At 38.9% G+C, this 21,676-nt stretch overlaps 1 protein-coding gene across 1 annotated transcript; it reads right to left on the reverse strand.

The window, feature by feature from the left end:
• Positions 1-1,223: 1,223 nt before the first annotated feature.
• Positions 1,224-20,573, reverse strand: FILIP1L (filamin A interacting protein 1 like). The gene is made up of 2 exons (XM_063425204.1): positions 20,415-20,573; positions 1,224-4,323 (listed from the first exon to the last, which is right to left on the reverse strand). Exon 2 carries the CDS (start codon positions 4,206-4,208, stop codon positions 1,569-1,571), a length of 2,640 nt encoding a protein of 879 aa, XP_063281274.1. The 5' UTR covers positions 4,209-4,323; positions 20,415-20,573; the 3' UTR covers positions 1,224-1,568.
• Between the last annotated feature and the right edge of the window lie 1,103 nt (positions 20,574-21,676).

Genomic DNA, 21,676 nt, shown 5'->3' on the forward strand with positions numbered 1-21,676 from the left:
TATATGGGCAGTGGACTTTGCTTTTCAATAGAAACTATTCTAAAAGCAGTTATTTTCTACCATTATAAACATTTAGTTTCCTGTCAATCAAAGGACTTAAAGTGATAGAAGTCCCCTTGTTATGTGAGATCATGGGCCAAAGTTCTTTGCTGAATCCATTGCTAAGTTATATCACAGAAATATTTTTTTCCTCTGGGTAATATAGGCAGAATAAAGATAAGAGTTTAGTGAATAGGGACTTTGTGCTTACTTGCAAACTTCCTTGTTGATAAGGAGGCTGCAGTTTTAATTTTTAAAAAAATAATACATAACATCACCACCCCCCCAAAAGCATCAAATTTAACTTTTTAGAATAAGAATAATTGTTACAATTTAGATTTGGAGTGCACAGCTTTTGTGAAAAAGAGAAGTTTGAAAGTGCATTCCAGATCTTCTGGACTGATTTATGTTGTATGTGAAGCTGCTCTACCACTTACAGTATTTTATGGGAAATTAAAATTGACTGCTTGGCACATGTGTAAAGGACAGAATTGATTACATTTCTGTCTTTTTCCTAGGCCCAAACGCTGTAGCTGTCACTGAAATACCTTAACCTGCTTTGTTCACTCTGTGTGGCACTCCCATTTATCCCAGACCCAGGGGCCTGCATGTTTGGAGACTTGGTCTAGTATTGCTTCTTAATGCTTCTGCCAAGCTTTCTCTGTCTGTGAGGGGAAAAACATGAAGGTATGCTACAGTTTGGTAATCTTGTTTCTTCTTCAGTGTACTTGTGTGATGTATTCTGTTTGTCAAACTGATGGCTAGCAGCTTAGATGAAATGGGAATATTGTGTGTAAATCTATTCTCCTGAAGCATTGTTTATTGTTTTACAGCGTACCTAAACAATTGCAGTTTTCCTGTTGTATTGGAATAAAACCCTTGTTTGGGGAGAATTGCTTTGTGATACAAATTTCTGAACTCGGTTCACTTGCAAGCAAAGTTTGCAGGAAGGTTTAAAAAGAGCTTTAACCAAACATTATTATATAATACATAATATTTTGTATGTGATGTAGTGATAATTACCTGAAATGAGAGGGCTAGAAGGAATTGGGAAATAGCAGGGAAGATAATGAATCAAGTCTTATCTGAAGTTAGCAGGCAGTATTATGGCTTAATTCAAATTCTACCATACATGCAGAAAAATACAAACCACACATAACAAACAAAAAATTTTCAGCAAGCAATGATGAAAATAATCAATTATTTACTGTTTTTTTGTAATGTTAAAATACTTTACCAAGGCAAGTTGCAGTCAAAAGTAATGTGAGTTATTTTGAAAATGACAATACATAAAGATGCATTTATACAAGTGCAAGACTAAATATTTTACATAACTGTATTTCAATGAGAAGGTATACAGTAAGTGCACACTTGATAACACTAAGCAGGCAAAACTTAACGTTAGTTCCATATGCTGTTGTATAGTTCATGCACAGATCTTTCCCAAAGTAAAGAGGCTGTTCCAAATAATTCTTGCTGGGATGAAAAACAGGATGGGTTGCTGGTAAGGGTGTCAGCATGGATGGGGGTCAGTTATAGACATTACTTACTGTAATTTGTGATTGCCGTGGAAGAGGAGTGGCTGTTGGTGTGATAGTAATACTGCTGGTGATTTTATTGGTGGGCTTAGTGGGTAGGCCATTAGCTAGAGGTGGAGTTCTGTTGTCTTGCACTGCATTGCAAGGGCTGATGGGCTTGGAATTGGTGAGAGCTTGGACATAAGGACTTCCTAAATGAATGTGGATTTTGTTATCCTCAGTAGTTATTACACTTGATCCCGTACTGTTAGATCTCTGAAACTGCCACGATGACTGCCTGTCTGGGGATACTCTAAACACGGCATGCTTGGCTCCCATTTCCAAAGGCTCCGAGGAGAGTGTTTGTTCCTGAGAACTTGAGCCTGGTAAAGCCAAAGGGGACATTGTTCTTTCAGGAGTTAAAGAACCACATGATTCTGGAGTTTGAGATCTTGCATAAGTAGTCATAGTAATAGGAGAAATTACATGCTCTGGGGTCATGTAACCTTCTCCTGCTTTTGATTTTACAGGTGTTAAGGAGGCGTTTTGAATAATGGTTATTCTTTGCTTTGGAGTGCCACAGTTGGGTATAACTGCTGTGCTTGTGTAGGAGTGAGGGCTTTCAGTGGTAGGACTGGTTATTTCAAGGGTTGCTGTGTTGTGTCCATGGTCTGGAGTTACTTTTATGTGAAGGGGTTGGCCAGGCGTATGGCTTAGCACTAGATCTCCAGTCTGTGCACAGTTTCCATTTTGCTTCGTGTGTATCTTTCCATTTTGAGGATGGCTCTCTTTGGACTTCATCCAAGGGATCCATAATTTTTTGTTTGCGGCGTTTGTGGTGGACGAGTTGCTTTTGAAAGACACTGTTTGTTCCTCCTCGTTATCACTGTCTTCATAGAGCTGCCCATTTACGACAGTTCGCTCTAAAGGCATGAGGGTTTTGTAATCGGGTGGTTCATTGTCGGCTGGATCTGTTTGGATTTCTTTAGAAAAAACTTGCACATCCGGAATTTTCTTTCCATTGAGACCGGGCCTGATGTTCTTGCTGAAGGATCTGTACCTCTCCAGTTCTTTTGTGAGGTTTTCCATTTCCCTTGCTAACTCCCTGTTTTTGTTTTCTTGCTGGAGGAGTTTCTTCTGCAAGACTGTGTGATCACCTCGCAGGTGACAGATTAGGTCTTCTGTTGCCACGTATTCATGAACTTTCTCTTTCAGTGCATCTACTTCTCTGGAAAGGTGGCTCGATTTAGCTTCCTCTTCTTTGAGTCTCTTGAAAAGGTGCTCCTGATTGGATTCTGCCTTTTCTGTTAATTTATACCTCGCCAATTCCATTTTCACAGCCTCCAGCTCCTCTGAGAGGAGCTTGGCTCTGTCCCGTTCACTAACATACTTTCGTTCTAGAGACTCAAATTCATCTTCAGTTTTCATAAGATCATCTTCTACAGACTTCATTTCGTTGAGCTTCTGCTTAAGCCTCTCAACTTCTTGAGAAAGCTCTTTGATTATGTTGTTTTCCTGCTGCAAGGAGGTGCTAGATTTAGTACTCTCCTTACGCTTATTTTTAAGAAACTCTTTTTCAACATCTTCCAGAGACTGAAGCCTTTTACTTAGAATATTCACTTTGGAAACAAGATCACTTCCTTTCTCCTCTTCTGCTCTGAGTTTGTTTTTCAGTTCATCTCTTTCTTTTGTAACACTGGACATTTTTTCCTCTGCATCAGATTTTGATTTCAGTGCCTTTTTACTTTCCTCCATCAGCTTTTCTGTAACCGACATGACTTTATTTTGTTCCACTTGAAGCTGAGAAGTTGCAGCTTGCAGCTTTTCTTCTGTTTGCTTTATTTTTTCACCCATTGTTTTTCTTTCATCCACAAGCATCACTGTTAAACTCTTCAGCTTTGTTAAATCTTCTTTAAGTGTAAACTCAGTTTTCTCTAACTTGCTTTCAATTGCTTCAAGCTCGCCAACTCTAGCTTTTAAACCATCCAGCTCATGGGCCAACTGTTTTGTTAACATTTTTTCTCTTTCTAGGTTGCATTTCAGGGAGTAACATTCTTGTTTACTCTTGTTGAAAGCATCTTCTAGTTTCTCCAGTTCCATAATTCTTTTATTAAGTTTATCAACTTCCCCTTTAAGGCTCTTGCTCTGTGATGCTTCTTTTTCTAACTTTCTATTAAGTTCTCTGCACTGATCTTCCATTTTTATGAGCTCTTCATCTTTTCCTTCCATCTCCAGCAGTCGTTTCCGAAGTTCTTCTACTTCATTCATAAGTGTGGCATTCCCACACTCTCCCTTATTTATCTTATCCCTTAGGTCTTGCAATTCCTCTTCTGCTTTTCGCAGAGATTTGTTGGTCTCTTCCAGCTCATCGATTTGCCGGCTGAGAGTTGTTAATTTTAGCCGGAGCTGGCGATTCTGACTGTCTTCATTGGTTAATTTGGCCATCATTGCTTCTTGGTCTTGGGAACCCTTACTGCTCTGGGAGCGAATTTCAGCCTCCAGCCTGCTGGATCTTTGCTTCTCTTCTTGAATTTTTGCCTCAGCAAAAGTCAGCTTTTCGTGTGCTTGTTCTGTAGAAGTGGTTAATTCTTGAATTTTTTTACTTTGTTGATTCAACTGCTCAGTGAGTCTTTGCTGTTCATCCACTACCATTAAAGCAAAGGATTTCAGTTTCGTCAATTCTTCTTTCAGTTTAGCTATTTTCTTGTTGTTTTCCTTTTCTTTTTTTGCCTGATACACTGTCTCTTGTTCAAGAAGCTTTTTCAATCTGTGGGAGGAAATAATATTGTATTTTGTAGCCATTTTAGTGGGCATTTAAAAACACATTTGAAATATTACGACATTTCTGCCAGATGTCCGTGAACATCCAATTGTAACTACAAGCAGACCTCTCCTTGCAGCATCATTTGGAAGTGCCCACTGGGCTCACTTCCTATTCAGAAGTTCTTTTGTAATGAACACTTCAGTATGATCATTTAGACTTGGCAACTTCAGTTACTGTGCATCTTTGATTACATTTTCAACTTTTGACAGAGATCAGTGCAACAAAACTGTTCTGTTATTCTGCACTGGCACTGCACTTGTCTCAGCTGTTTGCTGAGGCTAGGTATGTGCATGCAAGCTTTGTTTGGTTTTTTGTGTGTGTTGTGCCTTTTTTTTTTTTTTTTTAAAGAAATGTGATTATTAAAATGCTTGAGAAGTTAAGTCAGTGCAGCCCTCAAGGGCAGATATAATTTGCAGCATCATAAACTTCCCAGCTTTCTTACTTATAAACCGTCCTGAAATTGTACAATCAACCTTAAGGATGTTTGAGTGTGTGAAGGAAATGTAGCCACAATGCAGTTAGTCAGGCTGCCTAATGTGAATCCTTAAGCAGCATACCAGAGCACAATTAGGTGAGTCTGTCCTTAGTGAAAGTGCAGGCCTTGTGACTTTGGGTCAAACACACACACACAAGCACACAAAACCCTGGTCAGCAGATAAACAGGTATTTAGTTGTGCCTTTTGAACTCAGCAAAGCCCCAGTGTATGTTAGGCCCGGATTTGCAGATATGCCTCAGTGCAGCCCTGCTTCTACATGATTCTTGAAGGTTTTCATGATGATTTTCCAAAATTAGTTTTACAAGTTTTTGTTAATACTCAGCCTTTACTGGGATGCAGCATACTTAATTTGCAGGAGACTTGGGATAAGGTTGTGTGTTTGTTGATGTAAGATCCTAACAAACCTCCAAATACCTCAACTTCTTAGGTTCTTTTGTAGACTTTTCTTTGTCAAGGAGATGCTTGTGCAGTTCATCTAAAGTATGATTAGGTTTGGCCAGCACATATGCCTCCTTTCAATTACATTTTTCCTACAGCCAAGATAAATATATTTTGGTATTAAACAAAAATCTGAAAAGCCTAGGTTAAAGTAATAAAGAATTAGAATTTGTATGTTGTTCATAAGAATGGTACAGACTCCGTTGTGTAGATCATGTGAAGGAAGTAACTTGGTTACCAAGACTGTATTTGTCCAAAATTACTGTTTAAGCACCCACTAAACCTTATTTTTTCCCCCTCTGAAATATGATGACAGCTGTGTGGAAGTTGCTGCTGAAGCACAGGATTCCTGTTACACATTTGTCTGTGGTCACTATTGTGATGTGCGTGTGCAAGTGATGAATCTTTACAGCTTCCCACTGACAAGTTCCTGTTGCAGCCTCCCTTGTTGTTCAGGAAGAGCGTAAATGAGGGCCTCCTTTGCACAGCTTTTAATTAGCTGTTGACTGACTGAAGGCATATATTCCTGGGCAACAGGTTGCCTCAGCAGCATCCCCTTTGGAAACAATGAAATTTTCCTGCACAGAGAGAGAAGTCCTTGCCATCGTACAACTGTCCACCAGACTTGTCTGATTTAATGGTGATGTTGTATAGAAATCCATGACAATAAAATTTCTTGTAACAGCTTCATAATCCTTACTGTTTCTATTTTAGTGCCTAAGTTGCACTATGTTGAATGTAATGAAATGCTTTGTATGAAAAATTAACAGAACGGGAAGTAGTCATAAACATCAGGGACTTGAAGCAGTCACAAATTCTGTACAACAGTCAATCAACATAATGGGGGAAACAGATATGAAAATGTAGAAATGGAGAGGGGAGGTTTGTGAAATGAGTTTGAAAGAATGCTGCTGGTTGACAGAACAAATAAATGGGGACTGCACTATCTCAAAGGCAGCTTTTAACTGTGTTCATGGTATATAACTTTTGTCCCCTTTTCAGTGCTACTTTCAGTTCTAATTCTTTTCAGTGTAAAAATCTTTTTTCCCTCCCCACCCTCGTCTCTGAATGCTTTAGTAGTGAAGTTCAATTGATGATTTACTGTTGCCATAGCTATAAAACCATAACAGAAGTACAACTAACAATTTCATTTGGAATGAACTCAGGCTTTGTGTGTGCATGAAGTTAAGACATATTAATATGGTTGCTTGGACTTACTAGCATTTGATTTATTTTAGGTTGCTTCACTGTAATTTATTTTTTTAAGGCAGATTTAGCTGTGGTCATTAAAACCTTACGTAATCACTGTTTTACCCAACACTTGCATATTAATGAGTTGATATCTCTCTGGCCAAATGAAACTCTAATGATCCAGCAAGTCATGCCCCTTAAATTGCTTTGAAAAGAAGCTCTTAGGCCAAATAGTAACAAACAGTTGTAATTTTCATAGAGATGCTGTCCAAATTTTTTATATTCAAATAAGATAATTGTGCATAAATAATGAATAAAATAAGTGGACAGTCATGTTAAATCTGTATTGCAAGGGCTATTTGAACAAAAGTCCCTATATTACTGGTACCTGGATTGTTGTGTGAGGATTTTCAAGAGGGTTTGTTTCTTTGGTCATGCCAAAAGACTTTGGGTATTTAGAAATGATTCCTTCATTCAAAAGACAGTATGCAGTTTGAAGATTCAAACAGACTCACAAGCAAATATTTGCAATAACTGAGATCTATTTAATTTTTAAAAAATACTTCTATAAAATCACTTGATTGAAGTTAAGAGCATAGTGGAGCAAGTAGGAGTTAAAGGATTTTAATGTGTTTCCAGAAAGAAAAAAGGAATGTATTAAGAATGGTATATTTTTTGATACCGTGTCATTAAGTGTTTTCACTTTCTTTTGATAACTGTATGCTTAGTCATATATTCCTATCTAGAAAATAACCTCAACAGTGCTGAATAGATAGTGATTTCTTGGATAAACATTGATATTGTAAGAAGTCAACTGGGTGTCTGTTAATATTTGGGAAGAATTTTCCTTGGCTGCTGGGTCCCTGTTTCATGGTTCAGTAGATCACAGTGACTGTATCTGCACATTTGCACTTAGGAATGGAAGAGGACCCTAAAATATTTGGAGGTTTTGATGTTATGTGTTTGCTTGTGTTCTTAAATTAATTGCTTAATTTTGGTCAGAGGTTTTTTTTGGAACCCGAGTTCTGTGAGTTGGTGCTTGGTTCTGTATATTACCTGAATTAAGAAGTCACATGCTTGAAGAAGTGCTTCAGTTGATAACAGCACTTAGTGACTTCACTGACAGGGTGAAAATACTTTGTGTTAACTCCATCCAAAATACTGTCCTCCTGAAGAACAGTATCCAGAGTATATGAGAGAGCAATTTTACTGAAAATATGCAAAGGTCAAAAAAGTTGGCTTAAATAAATAATAATTTTGTAAAAAGAACAGGCACTCCCCTATCCAATAAAATATTTTTATCGTTTTCTTTGCCAGCTAAATTTCATGATCATGTAATTCTGTATTAGGCAAAGGTAGGTGTATCATTTAGACAAAGCTTTTGCACAACTCTAAGCAGTTGACTTCACAGGACTACAACAATCCTTTCTGAATTGAGGCCAGCAAAAATAGACATTGAAAACTGTTTTTATGAACATGACTGATAGGTAGTTAAAGAGAGTCAGGGCAGTGTCTTATTACTTCAGAGCTTCTGTTATAAATTATTGCTTTATTATGGCTTAATATGGCACTTATTTGCAATACCAGTTAACTGCTCCTTTATTTTCTGGAAGGAATTGTTTGTCTCAGCTCTCCTCTGTTCATGTAGGTGTTTTCCTCAGTATGCAGACCACAGCTCCTTGGTGTTAACGCTGTGCATTCAGCTGTGTTGTCTTGTTTTTCCTCATTTTTGTCCTGGTGCATATAGCTTCAGCTACACTACATTATATTTGGCAACATAATGATTGCATTCTCTACAAGATGTGGAGACTCCCGTAACAGTTCACTGTCCTGGTGTCATGTCATAACATTTTGTCTTTAAGAGGGAATTTCCATTTTCCTGGGGTGACCTGTATTACATGGAGATTGTGTAATTTATGTTTTTACAGAATTCTAAGGGCTTGACTTTTCCTTTGAGTTTCACAGATAGCAAAGAAAGTATGAGGCTGAGATTACAACACTCTTGTTTTTTTATTTTTTTAGTTTATTCTGGAATGAATCATTATTCTTTGAATAATAAGAATTAAAATGATGATTTTTTTTTGTTTAAGCAGTGTTTTGGTAACTTTAGAAAAGGCTGTCTTCTAAGGATGCAAGTGAAATAGATGATGGTTTGTAAAGCTCAGCTTTTGTCTTTCCTCTCACTGAAGTGTTGTGGAGTTTTTAATGTACATACTGTCAATATCTGTATCAGACCATTCGGCAGAAATGATAGTGATTATTAATTTCTGTGATTCTTTTTATTTAAATCATAAAGATAGATATTTTTAACTAGGTCCTGCTCTTCACCCTTCCCCAGATGAAAGACGTGGTTTATGAGAGGTTCTACAGGTTATTACATGAGGGAGACTTACTTCTAAAGTTTTTGGACATATGCTTGAATTTCCCCTGGTACAAAGCAAATAAAAGCTTTAAGCTGAAAGCTTTTAAATGAAGTCATGCCTCTTCCTTTTGAGGCACTCTTCCCAGTTAGCAATAAGACAAGGTCTGGCCTTTAATAAGAGAAGAAACACGCTTCATCATTTCTGGTAAATGTTACAAGTTGTTGTAATTTTTTGACACCAGTGCAGTTACATATTTATTTTTGTAAGAAAGCCAGTCTGTGCCTTCCACAGTTCATTGAAACAAAAGTTGTGTTTGTTAAAAGTATTTCTGGTCTTGGGATGGTAATGCATTTTTTTCTTTTCCTCTGCCTACAGTTCTATTTACCAATATGCAGTTTTTATGAAGACATATGTTACAGCTTTGCTCTCTATTATCTTTATTAATGCTTCTTTTTCCCCTGTCATAAAGAGAGTCAAAAGCCTTTGAAATTACAGCAGGAACAACATACCATAGCTGTTGTGTAATCTGCTGGCTTCATCTGAATCAGTCAGCACTTCCCAACAGAATGTGAACACTTACTTTAAAATTCGTTTTCCATTACATTAATTTACATCTGTAAATTTCAAAGAATTAGTTTATGCTAGGATGCAAACCTCCACAAAGGGTGTCTCGACTGCAAGAAGCTGTGTAAGGCACATTTCCCAATAAGGAAATTTATTTTATAAAATAATGAGGGGGGTGTGAGTTCTTATTACTCCATAGACTATCACAAAGTAATTATCATTTTATCTGATGCTGAAAATGCTGACTTGCTTTACAGGTCTTAATGGAAGTCATAGAAGATGAATAGTATTGCCAGTTCTGGGTTAATGGACAAAATTTCACATGGATAACCAGATGTATTTACCTTGATGATAAGTAAACATATGTAGATAACATATGCTTTTAAAAATTAATTATTCTGGAACACTGATGTTGTTTGTGACCATGATTTCACAACTACTAAGCTGCTGAATATTCTTACTGGTGATACAGGTATATTTGCACTCATAAATGTTATGAAATCCTATGCCAATTTGGTGACAGTAAATGGTGTGAGAAGCTTTTAACAAATTTTTATTGGTTAATATAAGATTTAAGACTGGATTAACTTTCAGTTCAAGTAATTTTACTTCAGCGCTATAATTCAGTTTTGTTTTATTATGAAACCTCAGCTTAAGAAAAAATTTTCTATCCTGAAGTACATTCTTTCCTTATCTAGATGTTCTTAGAAGTCATCTATCAAAACATCAGTCTTATGTAAAAAGAATTAATGCTTTCTGTGGCAGTAAGGATTTGAATGTCAGTGTAATAATTATTCATTCTGATGTTCATTTCTAATCTTCTGATGGCAGCCATCTACAGTGTTTGAGATTATGATAGGGAGGTGAGAGTGAAGAATATGTTGTCCTATGAAATTTTTGGCAGGTTTTTGGTTTAGTTTGTTTTTTGACTTGACTGCTTATCCTGAAAACATTTTAAGTGAACAGTAAGCTGAGAAGACCGCAATATTAATGAGCTTTACTTGAAGTTAGCCTTAAAATCTCTGGGTCCCAGCATTCAGCTTATTAGAAAACATGGCACAATGAATTGTGAGCTGGGCTCTGATGTGTCTCTGCTTTTGAGATGCACTCTGCTTTCTTCTTTCCTCTTTCTAGATTTAACAGCTAATTCAGGTATTCTTTGATGTCAGTATCTATTACTGTTGGCATTTCAATACCATATGATTGTGCATGCAGCATGACTTAATCCTCTTCTGTTCTGAATATAAATACCTCAATAAGGTAACCAGCTTATAGGAACATCACTTAGGTTTTGTTACTTAGTAATTTGGGATTTTTTTTAATACCATATTGTATATTTACCACCTTCCCCTTGCTCCCCCATCTCTCTCAATGTCTCCCATCTTACTGCCTGTAAAGTCAGAAATAAAGCCAGTAATTTCAGATGCAACACCAGAATTTGGAACTCTTCAAATTTACGTCAGCCAGCAAATTATAGTTTTGCAGATGAAAAGCTTTCTGAAGGAAATGGAAAGATGAACCACAAGAGATGTGGTATAGGGGTCAAAGCAACAAGACGGAGGCAGAACTTCCCAGTTACTAATTCAGGTCCTGCTTCTGTCTTGTCTTCATCTTTAACAAGTGAAATTTTGTGCCTGATCCTCAGATTTATTAAAATGGAAAAATAGTGTTAACTTACTGTAACAGATTTTGAGAACTATTATTAACCCAAATAGGTTTTAAGTGCAGTAACTACACAAAATAGACCCAGACAACTACTGTTTTTTTAATTTGTGATTTTTAAATAACAGTGTCATTGAAATGATTGCATTTGATATTTGATGTTACATGCTAACAAGTTAAATTAATGGGAGAAATTGTGTGTCTTCATGAACCTCAGTTTTGTTTTAAGTGTATACTTTAAGCATTATTCCTGATAGAATGTTATTGTTATTGCTTGAGCACAGTTACTGAGCTGTTTTTAAAATCACCAGCGTGATAAAACACTCAATACCGCAGAGATAAATAGGTCGGGGCCTAATCTACCTCTTACCCTGTGGGCAGGTGGATGGGTTTGCATTTTCTATTGAGTGTCAGTACTAGGAACCGATCACGTTGCAGTCTCCTGCTAGGATGTACCAAGTAAAAAACCTGCAGGAGTTACCCCAGCTCCTGAAAGTGTCCTTGGGAGCCCGCCTGTCTTCACCCCCACTCCCCATGGGAAGAGTAGGCACAAATGAGGGAGTGCAGCTTGCCCAAGTTGTGGATAGCTCTGGTGAGGCAGCTACAGACTGATAAATCCCAGCCACGTGTGTTTGGTTTGTGTAAGGCAAACACTAATTTGCTGTCACTGCTATGCTGTGTTTACTACTGATGGAAGAGTAATTTTGGAAGTGTCAGTTTTTGTCTTGGCTATTTACTCTGCATCCTTCTGTTGACTGAGGAGTTTGCAGAAGTTCTGGTTCTCTGAATGAGTCAGTTGCCTCAGCTTGGTGTAAGTTTGTAACCCTTAAGTCATATTTTCACACTGTTTTACATTAAGAGAACAGTCTGAGCTTTCTTTAAGCAATTTCTATACATAAATCCTGTGGGGTTTTTTTAAATTATTATTCTGTATGTAACATCATAGTGTGTAGGTTCAGGGTGATCCTCTTTTATAGAATGTTTTTTGTGGGGGCACAGGTAGGAAAATGGGTGCTGTTCTGCTATATGATGCACCTGAGGCAGTTCTGCTGCTGCTGTCTTGACCAGAATTGGGCATAATTGTGCAAGAATCTAATTTATACAACCTTTTTTTAACTTCAATTAGTTAATATTTTTGGTATGACAGAAAATGGCACTCAGCCACATCATGTTACTCAGAAGAGACCGGTTAGCTGTAAATGTCATTTTCCCATAACATTTACAGGAACTGGATGTTCTCTAAAACAGTTTTAACAGACATTTTAAATAATAATGAATGTCTGGTGCTGCATTTTCATCCATGGCCAGAGTAGGCACTGTGCCCATCTCTTATGCTAACCATGGCCTTATTTTATCAGTCATCAGCAGTGGAAAAATATAGAACTTTCCATACTGCCATGGCCACTTATTCTTTTGAACTGAAGGCATCTTACTCATGCTGCCAGCCCTGGATAAGCTGCTCAATGGCCACTTGCTTCTAGACAGGTGGAACTTGTCTGCAAACTTTATTATGCACTCTTCATGCTCAGTGTGCAAGAATTTATGTGCTGAAATTGTGATTTAAACAACATAGATTAAACATGGTAAGTTAAATAAAGATACTTTAGTGCTGAGTGGCACCATTAGGGAAGACTGAGAGTTTGCCATTATTTGGAGGAATGAGGCCAGTTGTAAACAATTAGACAAACATTCCTCAGAAATTATATAGATGGTGTCACTGCTTTGCAGGACGATTCAAAATCTGTTACTTCTTGAGGGTTCTGTTCTGTTCATACCCATAAATCTTTATTGTATACATGTATCCTCAGACAAAAGTAAGCCCTTTTTCTGCTGTGCCTATTTCCTGAAGAAGCTCTGTGTATGTGTTTAATAAACTTTGAGTGTTTGAAACTGGGCTTGGGTGGCACCCCACTTCTTCTTTTTTGTCAGAAACTTAAATCTTAATTGCTACTGCACATTTAGTTTGAGGTATTTAAATTTTCCTTGATGCTAAGTCGCATGAAGCAATGCAGTTGAAGCTTTTATCAGGTTTGCTAATACCGTTCCAACTTTTTCTGGTAGCCAAGACTGTAAGTAATAATGTTAACAGCAGTAGTGTTAATATCAAACAGAAGTTACATCTTGAAGCTAAATATGCATCTTTTCCCATAGACCTGACAATGTGAGGGTGTCCATTTTCTCTAAGATAGGCTTGGCCAGCACTGCATGTTGGAGGCACGGGTGAGAGAGATGCATTGTGGCAGGGTTAACTAGCTAAACTTGGCTTTGAAGCTGCAAGTGATGAAGAATCCTGCTGGTTTCCTGGTTTGCACTCTGTGACCTTTGGAAATTGTATTGGAACTTTTTCTTATGCATTACAAATTGCTTCTGGGTACAGTTCTAGGTACTGAACCTCTACAGCTCTGGTGACTTAGCGACCTGGCAGATAATTAGTTTTCTTGCTATCCATTGTAAACCTGCTGAATGTTTGGAAATTGTATCTTCTCCCAGTAGCCCTCTGGCCACAGAGACCTGGGAGCCCTTGGTGAATTATCTACAGCTGCAATGTCAATGTATATTTTGTCTAAAACATGTTAATCCTGAGCAAAGGTGCTCTGCTTCAGCATTTAAGTTTACATGGTTTCTCCAAACTGATCCTCTTTAAAGAGGACTAACATTGTTTAGGACTCCAGGACAGGAAGCTATATTGGAAATGATGAAGATGATAGTTTGAGAATTTTTTTAATGGTTAGAGTTCTAACCAAGTTTTACTTAACAGATTAAATTCACAGTTCAATAGCAAATGATAGTTTAAGTAGCTTCTTTAACTGTGATGAATTGTCTACCTGAAGAACATCTTTTACTCTCAGTTCTGTTGATTATGATGTGTTTTCTGTTTTTGTGCAGCCTCGGTTGTTCACTGTTAAAGATCAAATACCCTGCTTAAGAGTAAAAGAAATTGGATTCTTTAGTTGTATGTCCACTCAGAGTGCCAATAGCAGTGTTTAGGGTGATTGTGGTGTTTTGGGTTTTTTAGCTACTTGCATGTGTGTTCAGCAGCTGGAGTAACTTCCTTGCTTTGTAAAATAAATGTTTCTCTATTTCCTAGTGGGAAAACCCCTACAGTGTTAAACGAAAAAAGTGGATTTAACTAGTTCTAGCATTTCTGTGATCAATTATTTCTTTTAAAATTGGTCTGAGCAGTCTTCCTAAAGCCAAGAGAGAGACTTTTTCCATCTTTAGTTGTTTTCCAGTGTTCTTTGCCTTTCAAAAACTGTCATAGGAAAAGGCTTTTTTAGGAAAGAGAAGGGTCACGTGCATCTATGCTTCCCTTGTGCCTGCATGTGGAGACTTTGTGTTCCTTGTTCTTTAAGGAACTATGAATTCAGCTGAACATTCTGTGCCTTGTTAGTGTACCCCAAAGTGATTTATAAGCCAGTATCGTTATGTGACGTTTGGCTACATGCCCTAGGTGATGTCTTTCCTTGCCTCTTGGCTGATGGTCTGCGGTGTTCAGGTTATAGTTTCTTGTTTCAGATGTCACTGAAAATGAAGGAGCTGTAGCATGCTTTCATGTACACTATTATTCTGATGGAATACATTTTAGCTTTTATCATTAATTTATATAGCAGTTTCAAATGCTGAAAGTAAGAGTTCTCTCTAGACAGAACTTGCAAGTTTAGTTAACTGCTTTAATCTGTAAGAGGGTCATTTACAAGTTATAAAAAGTTACAATGTCAATTTCTGACTCCTTCCACCCAGTTAATCCTGACTGAAATCAGGAAATGTTGCTATTTACAGAGATGGCAGTAATCCTATAGAGCTCTAGGTGGCGGCTGGGAACAAAGCAGGGGCGAGAAGACCCTTTCCAAAGTGGCTGCTCCTGGGTGCGTTTTCCTCCCTCCTCCTTTGCAGGGGTTAGGAACCTATGGAGGCGTGACTGTCCGTGTCAGCTGTTTGCTGCTTGGCCAGAAGGGATGTGGGACTCTCCCAGCCCAAGCTAAGCATTCCCCACCGGTTGGTGTCGTCCCCGCACCGCCCTGGTCGGCAGCGATTTGTCATCGGGAATTGGCCTGAGGGAAGCTGTGCTTGCTGACTGCGCTGCACAGGCTCTCATCCCCTGCGCTGCTCACTCATGGCATACAAATGAACACGCTCATTTATATTAGATATGGCTTCAGAAACAGAGAGTTTAGAGGGTTGAGGGCTGCCAAGGTTCCTGGTGGCCTTTTCGTTGAAGATAATTCAGTATTTAGTTTGGGAATTTAGTTTTTGGCTGCTAATTAAAAAAGTTTTCTCTTTACATGAAAGTTTTACATTTTGCAAGTTAAGAAAAATGTTTCAGATTTTAGCATTAACACTTGAGCACAGCACTTTTTTCCACACCTTCCTACATCCAGGTTAGTGTGTTCAATACTGGATTTCAGATATTTAGATTAGGGATTGGCTGCTCCAAATGTGGTGTTGTTACACCCTCAGGTTCATGTGACCAATACAAATCACTTTCCTTTTTTTTTTTATATGGATATTTTTTTGGTACCAGAATAGCTCTTCTGAGGTGTAGAATGTGCTTGACCAGGGGGTAGCATTTTGAAGTTGAAAACAAAAACAACTGTGGCATTTATTAGGCTTCTTCTGAGAAACCTCTTTGTGGCTAAGTAGAATGGAATAATTTTTGGGAATGTGATGAGTGATGTTAGTTCAGGTAGGCCAAACTTACATGGGATAAAATTTCCTAATTTTCTTCATAATTAGACTTAATGACTGAAAGCTGTATAAATTGTACCAAAAAAGATTAAATCCATTGAAAGCTGACAGAATTCAGTCAGCTTAAGCTTAACTCTTAGTTTTGTCCATGTGCTAAAATTCAGTGTGTAATTAACATGTGAGTTTTATGAGTGCATTACTTTCTATTTTTAAGCAGCCAGTTTTGTGGGTTTTTATGGCAGTAGCATCGTGCTGCTTCATTTCAGTTTTTAAAATTTTTCTTCATTCTCTTACTCTGTCATTGCGATAGTTGCTATGCAAACACTAGATAAGCTCTGTGTCTCTAATAAATAAAGACAAAGTTTTAAATCAGCTGTGTGCAATGAACTAGAAAGAAAATGCTTTGAATATTACGTTTAAGGCAGATCTTCAAAACTCTATCCATCATTTAAGTACAACTGTTGTGTTCCTTCCCAGACCTTTGGAAATCTGTAAAGGATAATGAAGTCTGAGGTGTTGTTTCACATCTCTGACATGTCTGCAAGATGAGTGTTTTTCCTGTCAGGAGTGGACTCTTTCCCACCCACATTTTCAGTCACGTTCACTAGAGCTTTGTGCCCCCTACCTGACGTACCTCTGTGAAGCTTGGGGAAGGTTGGGCAGGAGCAGTTGTGGGCTCTGGTTTCTCAGCTTCTTTGAGCACGCAGCCTGAAGCAGAATGGCTCAGGGGCTGCTGCTGTGCCTCAGCACCACTCTCTGGTGGTCCCCTGCCAGCCTCAAGTCAGGCTGCTGTGTCACATCATCCCCATGTGCACCATGAGCTGCAGCAGCAGCCGTGACTTCTGCAACAGGCAAAAAGTGCCTGCATTATCAGTTTGAGTGAGCAAGGTTATGGTTTTGGGTTGTGTGGAAATGTGTATACAGCAAGGCTGGGTTGAGCTTTCACCCCCAGTATTTCCATATTGCTGTTAAAGGAGGGTTCTACAATGATGTTGCTGGATGTTCAGCCAGCATTCATTGTTTGCACGAGCATTCACCTCTTCACAGTCACATCAGCCCTGGTGAGGAACAATTGCTTTGGGAGGTGTTTTTTGTAGTTTTTTTAACTGGTGGCTACAGGCTGCCTGGGAAAATCTTCAAATACATTCTGCTAGAAATTGTGAACGCACACTGGAGAAGTGAGCTGTAAGTGCCTGAGAGTGCTCCACTGGTGCATCGGTGTGAGTGCAGCTACTAAACTTCATGCACTGGACATGCAACCAAAGGGATTTTTGTCTTGTTGACAGAAAACACAGCAAACCTCAAAATCAGCATGTTGTACTAAGAGGTGTTAAGAGTCAGTGTCCATTACTTCACTTAAATCACAAGACTGGGCACTATGTTTAGAACTTTTCAGCAGTGATTTTTATCTTCTTGGAGCTGAGTAATACAGTTTAGTGAATGGTTAAACTAACCAAGCTTTCACCTGCATCAAGAAGCTCAACCTAAACCCTAAGGGTGCCATGGCAGAATCTATTCAGTATGAAAGAAAAACCCTAAGCAAGTAAAAATTATTGCTAAGACACAGTTTCTAAGTTCAAATCAACTTGGTGACAAGGTAAAGTGTTGAGGGAAACTATTAATGAGAGAGAACTACAGTTTTATACAATGGTTTTTAAAGATATGTCTTCCTACATTGTAAACTCCTTAGGATTTTCTGATTTAGATATTTTAATTGCTTTTTAAATGAACTTTATTCAGGTAGTACCACACCCAGGATTTGAGGACAGCTGCTCATAGGAAAGGTCCAGAGGAGCTGTAGTTGCTCAGTTGCCCATGCCAGACTATTTCTCCTGTGGCTTTTAAGATCTGCCACAGAGGAGAAACTCACTGGGAGTAAAACCAGGCTTTTTTTTTTTAATCCCATGACAAGTGCAAAATTCGTTATTCATCACAGTATTAGGTAAATAGTATGAAAATTCTGTTGCTCAGCACAAATCAAGAAATACTTTGATTTTACTAATACTGATGGGGAATAGAAACTAGCCCTTGTCTTCTGGATCAAATCCCTAAAAATTCTGCTGTCAGCAGATGTTTGTCAGTGGAGGAAAGGGAAGTGACGGGAAAGGAACAAAGGGTCAATGCAGTTTGATAGGAAGTTGACTTTCATTTCTGGAGGATATATTTGTTCTTAAAATGCTTTCACATTGGATGTTGTGAAAAATTATTATAAAAAGAAATTTAGATGAAGAAATACAGTTGTTTGAGTCTGAGTTATGTGATGATTCTTTTCTATCACTGTCTCTTTTTAATTAAAAGCAGCTAGCATTTTAATCACTTAAAATTAGGAATACCGATCAATTAATACCCAAAACATGTTAAAAAATCTGATATAATAAAGGATTGTAAAACAGCAGTGAGACAGTTTAATCATTATGCCTCCGTCTAATTATTTTGGAGTTTTACCAGTATAAATAAGAGCAAAATTGGTCCTGTAAGTATTAAGTGAAGAATGTTTTGCCTTTTAATCTGAGGAAGACAGACTGTGGGAAGTAGAGTTCTGGCTTTTGATAGATGTTATGATTTGTTTTAGGCTAGCAGTATTCAGAGTACAGATGGTACTTTAGATACTGCTAAAGCAGTAATTAGTGATAGAAGTCACCCTTCTTTGTTGGATTTGGAGCAGCTGAAATTGCCTCTTACCTATGGGGAGACTTTTTTCTCTTTCTACTTAGTGCTTTTATCAAATTTATTGCATGCACAGTATTCCTGTTAATATTTTTTCTTTACCATATTGTAGTCTTTCGACTTCTTTAACTCATCCTTTCTACCCAGACACACTTGTTGAAGACTGTCACTTGACTTTGGTTCCTAACACATCCATTCATAACGTAGCTAAGTTTTGTTCTTTGTAACTTGACAATGGATATTTAGAAAACTAAGTAATCATTTTAAAACTGCGAGGACTCTGCAGGTATGACAGAATAGCGAGCAGAAGACTTTTTAAGGGGCTCAGGATACAGATTTGGGGTATTGTTTTTATACCGTGAAATTACATTTGTTCTGGTTGCTAGGATTCTTTTCATTCTATATATACACTATAGAGTGCCCTCTTCCCTGATTCTCTCAACAGAGGTATAAACTTCTCTTGTTACAAAAAAGAGTATGTTGGAAACATGGATGTGACTTTTATCTAATTGCCAGGTTAATAATAACACAAATACCTGAATTATCTTTGAAATGAAAAGTCTCTTTATAGTTACAATTTTTGAAGCATGTTGAAAATAACTGCTTCATATTTTGTCCATGTTTAAAGCCCAAAATAAGTTATTAAAAAGTCCACACAAGCTATTTTGGCTCAGTGTCTAAATTCATGTATGCATGATACTACAACAATGCATATATTAGTACCAGCTTTGATTTTTCCAAAATATATAATTGAACAAGGATTTTGCAGGATTCAAAACATCAAATAAAGGGAAGAAGAACCCTTACTTCTCTCCTAAAATTGCATTTATTTTTGTATTAAGGAAAAGGAGAACATACCCCAAAAACATGTTTTACCTGTAAGAAGAGTTTGAAATGAAAGGTCTTAAAGTCTAACTTTTCTAACATTCTGAATTACACATAGGACTCTGAAGAGCTGTGCTCAGTAGTTCCAATTTGGAAGTAGGACAGTACAATTGACTTAATTGCAGTTGTTCCTATGAACTAAGATTTGACAGGGTTTGGCTCTTAATTAACGGAGAGGACAGTGTAATTTTGCGTACTAAGCAGGTGTGAATTATAAACACACTGAGGTCTCATCTTTCAAGGTGCCTTGTGCTTCGTCAGAGCTGATTTTCATTCCCTGTTTTCTGCAGTTAATAGCTGCAATACTGTTGAGCATCTTGCAGAATAAGCCTTGAAGAGAGCAGTGTGCTTTCTGACCCTCACACTCATCATGTGTTTGACCAAGATTAAAAGTTTTTTTCATCAAAACCTGACAGTTCTGCCCTCTTGTGATTTGACACTTGCACGCAAGACGCAGAAGAGGGAAGCAGCATGTATGAGTTGAAAAGTTAGTTAGTAATTAAACTAGTTGCAATTCTTTCTTTTAGACATAACATAGTCTTATTGCAAAGTAAAATGTTTGTGGCAAGTTATACATCGCTCTGAAAAGTACAGTAGAAGTTGTTCAAAAGTATAGTAAATGCTTAGAGACATGCGTGTGTACATGTTTACTAATCTATAGCATATGCATGTAAATGCAGCAGAAGGAGAGGCAGTAGCTCTACCTAATATATTACAATACTGTTGGACTCCTTCCACAGCCTTAAATGCAGTCATGATTTTATCCGACCATTTGGAAAGTGTGTGTAATTCATAACTCTATCCTTCTTTAATGTTTCGTTAATTCCTCATCTGTTGCCTCTGCAGGAATTATTTTAAAGACAGACTTGAAATAGTCACCCTATATATGATTCACCAGACATCTTCTAGATCTCCTGGTGCTGTTTTGGGGTATTTCACTGTTTCTCAGTCCTCACCCCTCTTTTTCTTTTTTTTTTTTTTTTTTTGGAAGTGACTTCTTTTAAAAAAGGTATCTCAACAGGAAAAAGCCAGAAGCGCCAGTGCTCGCCAGAAGAAGCTTGCTTCCCACCCTGTGCCTTACCTTGCGCTGGCGGGCTGCAGCACTCCCGGGTGCGCCGGTGCTGCGGGGCGCGGGCGCTGCGCGGTGCCATCGGCGCTGCTGCGAGCGCTCGGCGCTGCCGCCGAACAATGAGCGGCGGCCGCGCCGCGGCCCCAGCCTAGGCACCATTACGTCAGCGCCTTGCCTTATAAGGCGCGCCGCAGCCCCGCCGCTCTGAGCCGCGGCCGCTGCCCGGGCCGCTCGGCCGCCTCGGGGCAGCGGGGCTCGGCCACCGCCGGGCAGCGGGGCTCGGCCACCTCAGGGTAGCCGGGCTCGGCCACCGCCGGGCGGCGGGGCTCGGCCCCGGGCGGCTCAGCCACCTCAGGGTAGCCGGGCTCGGCCACCTCACAGCAGCGGGACTCAGCCCTCGGCCACCGCTGGGCAGCTCGGCTCGCCCTTAGCACCTCGGGTCCCCCTGGACACCTCAGCTCGCCCTTAGCACCTCGGGTCCCCCTGGACACCTCAGCTCGCCCTTGGCAGCTCCGTTCCCCGTGGACACCTCAGGTCCCCCTGGACACCTCGGGTCCCCCTGGGCAGCTCAGCTCGCCCTTAGCAGCTCGGGTCCCCCAGGGCAGCTCGGTTCCCCCTGGGCAGCTCAGCTCGCCCTTGGCAGCTCGGCCCCGGGCGCTGGCTCTGGCTGAGCCCAGCACTGTGTGAAACTCTGCGTTTGTCCACCAGCTCAGGGCCAAGAAGAATGCGCGGAAGGTTTGGGTTAGGGCAGTTCCTCTCTAGCGCTGATAATAAAGTCATTAGAGGTTGTTGCTGATTAGGTACGATGTTTTCCACCGAGTCCCACAGCCTAGAGTTTGAAAACGGAAAAACTAAACTCCCAAGTCATCTTGTTTAATTAGTTGTTCTAAGGGAGCTTTTTCTGTTTTTCTGCTTCCTTTTTTTTTTTTTTTTTCTGTTAATTTTATTACGACAAAAAATGCGACTTTAGCTGAACTCCTCTGAGGGGGAATATGAACTTTGAGCCTTCCTTTTTTTTTTTTTCCTTCTGTAAAGAGTCGGGGTCCTTGGAGGATAGTATTTTATTTCCTGATGATGTAACTACAAAACAATTCTCTTAAGTGATGATGGGAAGGCCAGATGAAATCTGATTTTTTTTCTCTCTCTTAAATGTTTTTTCTACAAACCCCTTTCCTTTTTCATATGTTTGTGTTTCAGCTAACACAATTAAGCACTCCAACCAACTATTTTTAGTAAAAAGGTCTTGAAGAAATGAGTCGTTTGTTTTAATATTT

This window comes from Prinia subflava, unplaced genomic scaffold (genome assembly GCF_021018805.1).
Source record: "Prinia subflava isolate CZ2003 ecotype Zambia unplaced genomic scaffold, Cam_Psub_1.2 scaffold_59_NEW, whole genome shotgun sequence".
NCBI lineage: Eukaryota > Metazoa > Chordata > Aves > Passeriformes > Cisticolidae > Prinia > Prinia subflava.